The 13,815-nt window shown below is 43.4% G+C and overlaps 1 protein-coding gene across 8 annotated transcripts in view; it reads right to left on the bottom strand.

The window, feature by feature from the left end:
* The window catches only part of LOC110288950 (cation channel sperm-associated protein subunit epsilon-like protein), a 144,853-nt gene that overhangs the window by 51,729 nt on the left and 79,309 nt on the right, over positions 1 to 13,815 (bottom strand). For all 8 annotated transcript variants that reach the window (XM_085843330.1, XM_085843322.1, XM_085843329.1 and 5 more), the window contains 3 exons: positions 9,374 to 9,828; positions 7,903 to 7,961; positions 4,788 to 4,863 (listed from right to left, as the gene is read on the bottom strand). In XM_085843330.1, the coding sequence (XP_085699456.1) occupies positions 4,788 to 4,863; positions 7,903 to 7,961; positions 9,374 to 9,828 (590 nt within the window). The remainder of the gene's footprint in view (positions 1 to 4,787; positions 4,864 to 7,902; positions 7,962 to 9,373; positions 9,829 to 13,815) is intronic.

Here is a 13,815-nt window from a genome sequence, read left to right as displayed (position 1 = left end):
ACCCCCAGAGCTTCTTGGAACTATACCACCAATCAAAGAAAACATATGGTGGAACTTGTGGCTCTAGCTATATATGTAGCAGAGGATGGCCTAGTCAGTCATCAATGGGAGGAGAGGACCTTGGTCCTGTGAAGGCTCTATGCCCCAGTATAGGGGAATGCCAGGACCAGGAATGGGAGTGGGTGGGTTGGGGAGCAGGGGGAAGGTGGGAGGGGAAAGGGGATTTTTAGAGGGGAAACTAGAAAAGGGGAAAACATTTGAAATGTAAATAAAGAAAATATCTAATAAAAATATAAAAGCATGAAGTAAAGGGGGGAAAGAAAGAACAGGGTTAAAAATATAGATTAAAAAGAAAAACAAAACCCAGCAGATGACAGCTTTCAACTCTGCAGAACAGTCCATTTTTCTGTTAGGGGCCTGGTACTCTCGCCCCTGCCTCATACAACCTCTTGTCTGAGGGGAGACACAAGGGAAGCTCCTGGGTTTCATTTGTTAACCATCTGAGATGCAGTTTATTTTCTCACAAAACTGACTTGCATCCCTTATTAACTACAATCCCTCCATGTTTTCCCCTGGGAACTATGTTCAGAAGCATGGCCCTGCCTTTGATGTTTATTAAGCAGTCCAGATGACCATAAAAGGGCAGCTCAATTTCTCAACTTTGTCATGGTCAGGAAAAATGGTGTTTGTCCTATAATGATTTCACTTGTCATACCCTGTTCTCATCCTCGTCTTTGTTGTCCAAATCACAACCAATGACCACACCTAGGATTAGAATCTGAGTTGTCTTGAAGATGGACTTGGAAAAGGAGCTGAAATGAGAGGAAGCTTGCAAAAGCCTGTTTTCTAAGGAAACTACAGCTGCAGGCTGAGCACCTGGCCTTCTGGACAGGCTTGGGACAGCCCCACCCAGAGCTAAAGGGAAACCATTTCTCCTCAGTTCAGGGACAGGGCAGGATTGTTCCTTGTTGGGGTTTGGTCTGTTGTCATGTACTGTAAGGCTAAATGTGGGTTCCCAAGGCCTAGCTGCCCCAGAAACAAGTGAGTCTGTACCTAGCAGAAAACTCTGTGACCTTGCTCCCAACTTATTTATGATTGGTAAATAAAGATGCCTCCACCCTATAGCTAGACAGCATTGAGATAGGCGGGGCTTGGTGATCCCAGGCCTGGGGTTGGAGGAGACCATGAGTAGAGAAGAAGGTGGGGAAAGGAGAAAGACACTGGAGGGTTAGGAGTCAAGAAAGCATGGCCAAGAGTGCTGTGCAACTGGAGTTGAAAACAGCCCAGATGAAACATAGGAAGTAACTCCGGGTCATTAGTAGGAAACAGATTTTAATAGAATAGAGGGTAGATATCGGCCCAGCCTCAGTGCTTATAAAGGCTTATTATAAATGCAAAGATCCAAGTGCTCACAGAGGATTCCCTGGAGCTAGAGTAGCAAGCAGGTAGCCAGCCAATAAGTGTGCTCTGAACTGAACCCTGAGAACTAAGCTTTTACTACTGAGCATTCCCTCAGCAGCAGGCCCAGCAAACTCACATGGAACAATGGATCCCACATGGGAATTCCAATGGCCTTTGTCACTGACATGCTGGTGGGTGACATATTAGAGTTGACATCCCCTCATGAGGCAATTCTTCTCCCAAAGAAACAGCAGGGACTTCTGGGGGCTGGGTTACACTACTGCATGTTCAGCTCTTGGTGAAAGTTTAGAGGTGACATGATGCTTGTTGGAAATGACAGTTCTCTATGCTGTAGGCACTCAAACAACAAAGTGACAAAGATGCAAGTTCCAATTCAAATGGCTCACTCCAGCCCATTTGGCCTGGCAGTTTTAGAAGAGCCTGACATCACTGGATGGAGATAGAACAGAGCTGGTACTGTCTGTCTCTGGACTATTTTCCCAGAAGGCTGATGGCTTGCTTATTCCTAAGCATAGCTCGAGAGTGCAAAGAAAGGAACTTGTGCTTGAGAGCATATTTCTATACTTGGTAAACAGGATTTGAGGATTTGACTTCTGTGGCTAATAAGATAACCTGTGCTTTCTACAGCACCATGTTTCCCTGTTGCTTAGCAGGGATTTGCACTGGATTTCAGAGATAGGCCACTATACACTGCAGTGGGCCCAGGAGGTTAGGTCTGAAACATGTCTGCCTTGGAAAAGAGAGGAGAAACTTCCCCTCCCCCGGGTCTTACTAGATAATGATTCTATGGCAGGCACTGTTTATTTGCATACTTTTCATAAATGACCCCACTTATTATTCCAGCAACTCAACAAGAACATGTTCCCTTTTACAACAGTGGCAAAAAGGCCTCACAGGTCATAAAGAAGCCAGTGAATGAATGGAGTAATTGAGACCTGAAGTTAGGTGAGGGAGGTCTGTTGGGTAAAGCTGGACTGGACAGGGTCAGGCAAAGAGGAAGCTATGACACATTCATGAATTGAGAGGGACAGGAGAAATCCCCAATTCCAGAAGATAGCTGCAAAGGTCACAGCCAAACCTCTGAAAGCAGAAAATGCAGACTCAGGCTAGGGTGCAGTTTTGTGCTTCAGCTGCAGGATGCAGTTAGTGAGTAGGGGTGGGGAGGTGGGAGTGGGGCATGCAGCTAACACAGCTTCTAGGGAGTGTTTTCTGACAGGGCTGAGGATAGGTCACATTTTCCCAGTTAAAAACTCTCAAGTAGAAACCTAAGTGTTCTTTTCAAAGTTGATTGATGGTGTTTTGCTGGAGCAAACACATGAAGGATGTGAAAGGCTAAGGTAGACATGTGAAGGAATGTTTCACTGAAGCAGATACAGGAGAGAGGATGTTCTGCAGAAGCAAGCACACGAAAGGATACGTGATGAAAGGTTCTGTTCTCTGCTAAGGACACACATGTATTGGTCTGCCTTACACTGCAGAGTTGAACTGCCTTTGTTGGGACGCCACAGAGAAATGCACCAAAAAGCTTCTGGTGGTGTGCTGCAGTTAGAATCGTGTGCTGAGGCTAGATCCACGCTGAGACAAGACCTGGGCTGAGGCAAGACAAGTGGAGGACACATGATGTTTGGAGGGTACAAATATTACTCCACGACATGATGGAGACAGGGCTTGGCTCTGTGGTATAGCTAGCTATGTAAACCCTTATGGACCTCTTCCCTGAGAGGCACAGACTAGCATTACCCCTGGTGTTCCTGTTGGTTTCTCCTGCTGACACGGGCCAAAGCTGAGACCTAGCTATGTCTGCTATGTTGTGTCACCGCTGTTGCTAATCAGACTCTACAGAATTGGACTGCTGGTGTATCCTCAAAGTGTTGTGTGAATGTACAGAATTGTGCTGCACGATGACCTGTGAACTGAACTACTGATTTCCAGACAACACAGAGCGGGGTTGCTCCAAAGAACTTCTCTAAACAGGTCCACTTCCCCTGTATCCTTTCTTTCCCACTACCACTTGTAGGTGGTGGGCTACAAGGACAGTTAAATGTTTAATCATCATTAAAAATAGGACTTGAAAAAATGAAAGTTACAATGCTCCCTTAAAACTCATGAAATCTTGCCCAGGTACAACGAGGGTCCTGTTCTACAGCCAAAAGGAGAGGCATCCAATCCCCATTCCATTGTATATGTCTGTGTTCCTCATGTGCTCACTGTGTAATGAGTGGCTGTTGGTGACACTCAGATGGACCAACAGTAGATGTGTGACTCCAAGAAGACAATTGAGCACTAGTGTGGCTGCTGGAACATTCTGGGCCTGTTTCTCTTCTCGGTGCTCAATGTTGGCTGTGCCTAGTCTTGGAGTCCCTCTGCCTGCTGAGTGTCTACTTATTCTTCAGTCATAAATTTCACCTTTTTTTTCACCTTTCCCTTCTCCATCACAGTGGCCTACTCTTTCCTCTGAGCTACTCAGTAACAGTGCACCATGCTGTCTTACACCGTGTGTGTTTCCTTCTAGGGAGGACATTTTATAACTCCTATCACCAAGTGCCCACATTGAAAGCCAGAAGTACAACGGAAATATAATAAGCTCTCCTGGGGGAAAATGACAAACAAACAAGCAAACAAGCTAACAAAATCCATCTGGAAGAATGGACATGCATGATCCATGTGGGCAGGTCTGGTAGACTCATTTGACACACACCACCCATGTGTACTTTTCCCCATCAGTTTCAATCTCCCTTTAGACAATTGATCTTCAAACCTTCAAAGACTAATTATGGTACCTTTTGGTATACATTCATCCAATCCCACTTTAGGGGAGAAGCTCAGAGAAGGCAGAGCTTCTATCCTCTGCTTTCAAACCAAAGGATGGCTATTTTCTCCTGAGAAGGGCAAAGGACAGTGAAAAGATAGTATTTGTACTTAACTTACTAACTCTACATTGTTTTAGTGTGTGTATATTTATGTTCTGTGCTGCATGTTTGCCCATGTCTATATGGGTACATATATGTTCATGTACATATGCATGTGCCTGCTTATGTGTGTAGACATGTGCATGGTATCAGGAGTCATCCTCAATTGCTCTCTGCCTGACTCTTGGAGGCAGGTCTCTCTATAGAACTCAGAGCTTACAGCCATGATTAGTCTATCCACCGACTTATTCAGGGTATCCACTAACTCTACCATCCAAGTACTGGAATTTCAGGTGGGCTGCTATACCCACCCAACAGGTATATGAGTTCTGAGGTTCCAAACTCCATTTCTTACTATTGTGTGGCAAAAGCTTTATACACTGACCAATCTCCCAGTCCCTGACTAGATATTATTTTGAAGAACAACAGTTTGATTTTTCACCACATGGCACCTACCGGTTTGGCTGTTGGACACATTCTTGAAAATTCACTAGGTCGGAATTGAAAAACCAGGAGACCTGTGTTCTCTTTTCTAGAACAAACAATCCACATAGGTTATTGTAGAATGAGAACAGGTACCAGGATCAACTGTGAAATCCTATTGCATGATGGCATTGACCCCTCTGAGGAGACAAAGAAGCTCGAAGGATGGCTAGGTCCATCAAGGTAGCTTTTCAATGTTGTACTTCTGTATTCTGCTCCCTCCTTTGGAGCCCACCCACACCTTGACCAGATGTGGGACACAGCAAGAAACAGAAGAGAGCATCCACCAGCATTTTAGGGGCATCTCACCCCCTTTACAAGTATCCTCAGTCCCTGAATACTGAGGTTCTGCACCTGATACCTTCCCTCAATGTGCTCTTCCTTTTCCCCATCGGGGTTCCTACCCCACGGGCAACTCCTTTGAAACAATGAGGAATAATTTACCTCCTAACCACATTAAACTCTGTAAACGGATTTGAACACCAAGAAAGGTTAGGTATATTGCCTTTCTTAGTCACCAAGTGTACACAGATCATTTTGCATTTGGGAAAAGTAGAGGTTGCAAAAACAACAGGCACAGAATGTCTGAAGGCATGATTTAGACACTCCCCTTCCTGACAAGATTCTACTTTTGGAGGTGTTAGGCTGGACCAGGGAAAAGAAAGTACCTTAGATAACTTTGTGTGGTCTACAATATAATTATCAGTGAACATGCACAATTACCAAGGAGACCAGTACCTTTCATAGGCACATTAGTTATTTTTCAGGGATATTCTATAGTGCTCTGACAAAAGTGACTTCAGGGAAGTAGAGTCTGAGCTCTCAGTTCCTAGGTGCAGTCCATCTCCATGAGGAGGTCAAGGCTGTCAGAAGTTGAAATATCAGATTGCCACACCCACAGTCAGGGAGTAGAGAAGGGTGAATGCTTGTGCCTGGCTACCTTTTCCTTCTTACATGCTGGGAGTCCCAGTCAGGATAATTATTATTACTGCTGGAATTTAAGCACCACGTCCAAAGTGGAGGAAAGGATTTATTGGGCATACACATTCACAACGTTCACACTGCTGTTCATCGTGAAAGGATGCCAGGATAGGAACTCAAACAGGACAGGAATCCCCAAAAGGGGGCTGATGCAGAGACCATGGAAGGGTGCTGTTTACAGGCTCGCTGCTCATGGCTTGCTCCTCATGGCTTGCTCAGCCTACTTTATCCTATAGAACCCAGGACCACCAGCTCAGGGATGAATCCACTCACCATGAGCTGGACCCACCACCATCGCTAATTAACAAAATGTCCCACAGCTGGATCTTATGGGGGGAATTTTGTCAATTGTGGTTCCCTCCTTTCAGTTGACTCTAGCAGTGTCAAGTTGACAGAAGCCAGCCAGCACACCTGGGAATGGTCCCACTCAGAATGGTCTGGTCTTCCCACCTCAGTTAACCTAATCATGACGATCCCCATAGGCATATTCAGAGACCATCTTCCAGAGGAATCCAGAATGCATCAAACTAACAGCTAGATTATCCATCTCACAAAGCCAGAGAGAAGAGACAAAGGGTGAACAGGAAGGGGTGACAGCACCTCTTCTGACTTCTGGGTAACAGGAACATTTCCTCCTGGTTCTTTCTGGCTGCTAATCTGTCCTCTTGTCTTTCCTTTCTCCTTTGTAGTGAGTGTGTGTGTGCATGTGTGTGTGTGTCTGTCTGTCTGTCTGTCTCTCTGTCTGTATACATGTGCATTTGTATATGTATGTGCACATAAGCGTTCACTTACATATGCACATACAGGTGAATGTGCATGCATATGTGTTCACATGTATATGTTAGTGGAGGCCAGTGGAGGATGACATCAGATGTCTTTCTTGATTACTGTCTACCTTAATTTTTGAGACATGGTATCTTACTGAACCAGGACCTCATGATTGGACTAGGTTGGTTGACCAATGAGCTCCAAGGATATTCCTGTGTCTCCCTGCCCCCAGAGCTCAGGTTACAGATCTGTGCCGCCATGCCTTGCTTTTATGTAGGTGTTGGAGGTTCAAATTCAGGTCCTTGTGTGTATGTGGCAGGCACTGTGCTGACTGAGCTGACTCCCTGGCCCCTATTTCATTAACAGTGCTCATCAGCACTTGGAATGTTCTAATTTGTTCCTTGTTTGGTGTTGGTCATTGGAAATAGGTTCTGATATGCAGCTACTCCATCTTTGTGTTCTCAGCTAAAGACTCTCTCGAGTTTTTCCTTTTGATTGAGGATAGTATGTAGCAACTTTCTTTTGGGAACTCAAGATAAAGCATGCATGGAAATGAGTGAATTAAGAAGTAGCTGGTTTTGGTTTGGATAAGAATGACTTAAGAGCTCACATTTGACATGGACCACAGGATGATGGACCTGAGGGGTTGGAATCCTTAAAGGGAAACCTGAACCTCAGTTTTTTTCCTCCTTGGAGGACTGACTCATGGACCCTATCCTCTTCTACTCTTGTTCTGATGCTACTGCCTTGCCACAGTTCTAGAAGCAATGGGGTCTCCTCCGTGGGACTGAAAGCCTCAGAGTAACCCCTACCTTCTTTGAATCTAGTTTTTTTGTTTGTTTGTTGGTTTTTGTTTTTGTTTTTTTAGGTGTTTTATTACAGTTGCAAGGCAAGCTAAGACACAGAATTCTTGACATCTTCAGGGCAAGAAGAAGAACCTTCAGACAATTTTCACTGATTTATAAAAAGTGTTTACGAATGAGAAAAAAAAAGTGTTTACGAGCTGGTAGGATCACTCATTGGTTAGGAGCACTGTTCTTCTGAAGGTCCTGAGTTCAAATCCTAGCAACCATATGGTGGCTCACAACCATCAGTAATGAGATCTGACACCCTCTTCTGGTGTGTCTGAAGACAGCTACAGTATACTTACATATAACAATAAATAAATCTTAAAACAAACAAAAAGTGTTTACATTTTAAAGGTGAAATATTAATTTCTCATATAATGAGACATGCAAAGGATTTGAAATTTGGAGACCTAAAAGGGTGGAAGTTCATTTAATAATAATAAGGAAAAATATATATTAATCATCAAATAACATTTAAAAGGCATACTCACTGGAAACGATAATAATTATCCACTAATTCGTAATTTGTTGTCTGAAAAAACCTTGTTATCTGAAAAGAAAATTGAAACGTTTGTGTAGAGCAGAAAAGGTAGAAATTCGATCTCATATTAGTATCATATAGTTTTGTAGGTCAAGGTTCACTAGACCACTGGCTCACAGTCCTCATTCCTGCAAACTCTTTGTATGCTTTTAGACATTTAAATCTTGAAATCTTGAGTAGAAAAAACAATATTCTGGAGGTTTACTCTCTCTCTCTCTCTCTGTCTTTCACACACACACACACACACACACACACACACACACACACACAGAGGATATATATATATATATATATATATATATATATATATATATATATCTCCTGTGTTTTTGTGTGTGTTTTGTGTTGTGTGTGTGATAGGCACAGGGGTAGGCATATGCACGGAATACATTTAGAGGTCAGAGGACAACTTGCAAGAGTTGGTTCTCTCCTTCTACCTACCATAAGTGTCTTGGGGATCAAATTCAGATCATCAGGCTTGGTGAAAAATGATTTTGTAGCCTGAGCTATTACTGGCTCTCTCTGACCCCCAACCTCTTTTCTCTTGTAAAATCTCAGTTATGTATGCATTATTTTACTTTGTTACATTTTTACTCTCCTTTAATTTGGGGAGTATGTGTATGCACCTGTTGCTTGTTGAAGCCAGAGAACAACCTCAGGTATGATTCGTGTTTCTAAACAAATTTTTTTTGGCTCTTTTATTTTATTTGTCTGCCTGCATGTTTGTATGTGTGCTACGTGTATACAGCACCCTCAGAGCTGGTAAAAGCATCAAACCCCCTGAACTGGACTTACAGATGGCTGTGAGCTAATATGTGGGTTCCAGGATTGGTGCCTGGGTTCTCTTAACCACAGAGCAGCCCCTCCAGACTGTCCCTTCTTACTGGCTTACTGAGTAGGTCAGGCTAGCTGCTAGTGAGCCGTAGGGATCTTTCTGTGTCTAATAACAAAATGCCTGGATTTAAAGCATGTGCTATCAAACCTGGGTTTTTGAAATGTGGGTTTTGGGGATCAAACTCACATCCTTGTTCTTTGTAGGGTGAGCACCTCACTGACTGAGCCCTCTCCCTAGCCCCTTTTAATTTTAAATTACCTTGACCATACTTGTTCCACCCCCACCCCCATGCATACACACTTAGCTTTTCTCACTGTAGGACCCTTGTTTTGATTATTTACTTATTTCTTGAGCTCCAGAAACATGTCTCACAAGCATGCACAGAAACTAAACTAATCTAGATACTTCCTAACAGGTGTGCAGAGTCCGGGGCCACCTTCAGGCTCAGCTGTCAACTAGCCCAGCCTGCGTGTCCCTCAAAACACAACAACAAACATGAAAACAAAATAAAAACACAAAAACAACCTAATGTTTTTACATTTATTCAAACCTAAATAAATAAATAAATAAAAAAATACCAACTTACCAAAGTTTTAGTACAGAATCCTGATGCAATCTCATACTCAAGGTTTTGTGTCCAGGTCAGTATATTGGGGCCATAGTGGTCCATAACAATGTAGAGACCCCGATTTTCTGGGTAGACTATTTGACTCCAAATTGTCAGGCTTTCTCCTTTATCCATGTGGTAAAACTGACTATGAATATTGTGCTGAAATGCCAGATATGGGCACCAGTCTCCTAAATCTTTATTTATACTTTGTAACTCCAGAATTAAGGGATATGGCTGTGTCTGCAACTGGTACTTTTTGTTGAGATTTTCATTATAGTATAATATACATACTTCAAAAGATTTGTCGAAGAAAAGCCCTGTCTTTGCAGTCGTGTTTATCCATGTATGTAGCATAACTGCCTCTGTAATGTCAGCCTTGATGTAGAATATTACATTATTTTCCATTTTTACCACAATATTTCCAATACTATCTGGAAAGATACAGAGAAATATTTGTTATTTAATGTTTTAATGTTAATCTACTTGAGCGCATGTGTGTGGCATGTGCACATTTGCATGTTGTAGCACATGCCTAGAGAGCACAGGACAATCTGCCAAATTTGGTTCTCTCTTTCTACCATGTGGGGTTCAGAGGTCAAACTCCAGACTGTCTGGCTTAGCAGCCAACACTTTTACCTGGTGAGCCATCTCACTCTCCCAGGTTTGTGTTATGCTGAGGAAATCACAAATTATGTTGTTTTAGTGAAGTAGATCTTTAATGAAGATAACTTATTGTATACTAAGTATATGTATCATGACAAGAATTAGATTGAACCACCATGAACCTTTGCACTCCCTGAAGGACTTCTTATTCTTGAGTACATTTCTTTTCATATTCACAATGCCTCCTTTATAAATCATATCTTTTGCACAAGCACTTTAGGTAAAGAGCAAGAACATAGCAAGGACAGCACTACCAGGGAGGATGGTGTTACAGCCAGATATATGTTCCCTTCAAATTCTCATCATGCAACTTTCATCCCCAACTTAACTACACTGGGGAACAGAGATGTTAAAGACTTTAAGGAGATTACTCTAGTTAAATGAAGTCATGAGCATAGGGCACTAACATACTGGGACAGGTATTCTTGAAAGAGGAGGAATATACTCTTTGGGGAGATCTCTATCTCTACAGAGAGAGAGAGAGGAGAAAGAGAGAGAGAGGAGAAAGAGAGAAGAGAGAGAGAGAGAGAGGAGAGAGAGAGAGGAGAGAGGAGAGAGGAGAGAGGAGAGAGAAGAGAGAGAGAGAGAGAGAGAGAGAGAGAGGAGAGAGAGAGAGGAGAGAGGAGAGAGGAGAGAGGAGAGAGGAGAGAGGAGAGAGGAGAGAGAAGAGAGAGAGAGAGAGAGAGAGAGAGAGAGAGAGAGAGAGAGAGAGAGAAATACACAGAGAAACACAGAGAGAGATCCTTCGAGGAAACAGTGAGCAGGAAGCTCTTTGTGGGCTGGAATTCATTACTGATGGTGCTTAGATCCTGGACTGGCAGAAATGTCAGGTACCTTATGTTTATTGTTTACAGTCCCCGGCCTATGGTATTATGTAGGTCACCAGAGTAGAACAATGCATTCCTTATTGGGATGGGAAAATGACTGGCCTTCTCACCTTAACTGAGTGCTTTGCCTAAAACAGGATAGGTCTTTGGCTCTGTTGCTGTCTCTGGCCAAGCTGGATGTGCTGATTTCCCAGCTCTCTTTCAAGACAAAGTCGTTTATTCACTCTCTTTGGATAATGCCCTTCCTACTTTTCAAATGGCAACACTCAGAGATGCCCGGTTAAAGGAAGGAGGTAGATTCATGGAGTCAGGGGTCCATGGTGCTCAATATATCTTACATTTGGAAGCAGAGTAAATCATTAATTCATAAATTGGCATAAATAATATACTAATCAAATCTGTATAATCAGAAATGTATGTACTAGATCAAAAGGTGGAATGGAAAGTGTATGTAGGGATGACATAAAAGATCTTTTTGTTGAATGGTTGTGGAGAGCTTGTTGGGGCTGCTTGGCAGGAATCTGAAATTGGGCCAGGAGAAGGAAATAGGCTTCGGGCATGAATTTGACATTGGTCCATGACAAGGAAGTAAGCTCAGGCAGTGTTGGGAGCTATTAAGACAACACTATTGTCCTGATCTCTGAATTGGGCCTCTCCCCCCACCCCGAGAAGAAAAGGGGGTCAAAAGGGGGTCAAAACCACAGAATGTTCCAGTCCTAAGTCAGCGCCAGATGTCCTGACCACACCCTGATACCACCAAGTTCCTGCTTCCCTGTGTAGCTGCCAAAAGAAAAATTTCTATTGCCCCACCCCTCCCGCTGATAAGTACCTGTACTTCCCTTTTTGCTTGTGCAATTCTACTGCCCCACCCCTCCTGCTGAAAGGCACTTCCCCTTTTGCCTATGCATTTAAGCCGTGGGCCTTGCTCAATACATTGGAACCTTGATGTTACTCAGACAGCTTCCGTGTGTCGTCCATTACACAAGGTTCTCGTCAATCTCTACCCCCACCCCCCATTTGGTTCTTAGGAGAAGGTCCTCTCGAGTCTACCCCCCCCCCCCCCATTTGGTTCTTAGGAGAAGGTCCTCTCGAGACCCTCGAATAACTGGACCTGCTGGATGGATCAAGGCAGGAATCTGATTTTAGGCTAGAACAAGGAAGTGGGCTTCAGGCATGAATATGACTGGGAAGTAGGCTCAGATATCTTGGCCATCCTGATAAGCCCAGTAATCTCAGTAATCTCAGGAGTGATCACGGGACTTTGTTTATTGCTGTGCTTGTTGCTTGAGTATTTGTGTTTATTGTATTGCTTGTTCCTCAACTGCTAGCCAACCTTAAAACTTGCATGTAACTAAAATGGTATAAAATGAGATTGGGGATAAAAACAAACATGCCTTAGCCTCAGAAAAGGCTGGGGCCATGCTACAATGTTGTCTACTTGTCTTTTTTCTTTTTAATCCTCTCTCCTGCCCTTGAGAACCTGTTGACTGACTGAGCCGGCTTGGTCAAATGGTTAAGCAATTATAGGATACAATTGTATGAATCTACTTACAATTAAAAATTTCTCCAAACAAAACAGAAGATGGGCTGGAGAGATGGGCTAGTGGGTAAAAGGCTCCTAGCACCAAACCTGTTGGCCAGAGTTTGGTTCTCTAATCTACACAATGGAGGGAGTGAACCAACGTCTGCCAATTGTCCTTTGGCCTCCACCAGCTCTCATACATATCCACCCACCCGTGAATTAAAACAAAACAAAACAAAATGAGAAAAACAGGCTGTTTTAGGACAAGCAGAGGTGTCAATCCCCACATTCCATTTTACTGGAGATATTGACTGTTATTGTTCACTACTGTATATATCAGGCTAGCTGGCTCAGAAGTTTCTGGAGATAGTCTGGACTCTACTTCCTATCTTGCCATTACAGATGTGTACTGCTGTTTCTGGCTTGTGTGGTAAGTGCTTTACTCAGTCCTTATTTACAGCTTTTAGTGACGATAAAGAAGGCTAAGAATAAGTGAGTTAATCATGTCACTTAAGAAGCAGCTACAGAAGCCGGGCATGGTGGCACATGCCTTTAATTCCAGCACTCGGGAGGCAGAGGCAGGCAGATTTCTGAGTTCAAGGCCAGCCTGGTCTACAAAGTGAGTTCCAGGACAGCCAGGGCTATACAGAGAAACTCTGTCTCGAAAAACCAAAAGAAAAAAAGAAGCAGCTACAGGCTTCCAGAGTTACAGACACTGTAACTAAGGGGCTGTTCATGACAACAGGACCAAAAGAAGGTAACTAAATAGAAAGAGAAACTTGGATAAATAAAATTGAGTTATATTCAAAAGGGAAAAAAAAAGGAAAACCAGAAATACACACACAGATACACAACACACAGATACACACACACACACACACACACACACGCATGCACACACACAACAATGTTTTGCAACAAGAGAGTGTAGGGGTCTGAACCAAATTAAAGATGGCAAATAACATATCACAGGCTCAGAAGATGTGGATGTTCAGCTGAGAGGCCCAGGCCAATGAGTCTACATGTAGGTATAAGACTCTGGCTAGTCTTAGGTTCCTAGGACCCCCTGAGTGAACCATGCCCAGCCAGAATCTATGCAAAAAGCAAGAGGTTTATTGTTCCAGTGCACTGGGGTGGTCCCAGGCCTGAAGGAGAGGTGGTGACCCCTCCAGCAGCCCTTTTGGAGAGTTCTTATATGGTTTCCAGGGTGGGAATAGAGCATCAGCAACTAGGCACAATATGATTGGTAGAACAGTGCACCTTTTAAACTGGTCTTTAGGGAATGATGTAGTAGAGGCTTACTCAGCCTCTCCCTTCTGGCCTAGGTGCTCTCTGACCTGTCTCTTCCATGGTGGATGGACCGTGGAATTTTCTAAAGGCTGAGCTGACCTCTTCCATGGGAATTC

The sequence above is a fragment of the Mus caroli genome, unplaced genomic scaffold (assembly GCF_978045245.1).
Source record: "Mus caroli unplaced genomic scaffold, Mus_caroli_1 scaffold_1, whole genome shotgun sequence".
Lineage (NCBI taxonomy): Eukaryota > Metazoa > Chordata > Mammalia > Rodentia > Muridae > Mus > Mus caroli.
The sequence above is the reverse complement of the archived record's forward strand: the minus strand, read 5'-3'. Positions and strand labels throughout refer to the sequence as shown.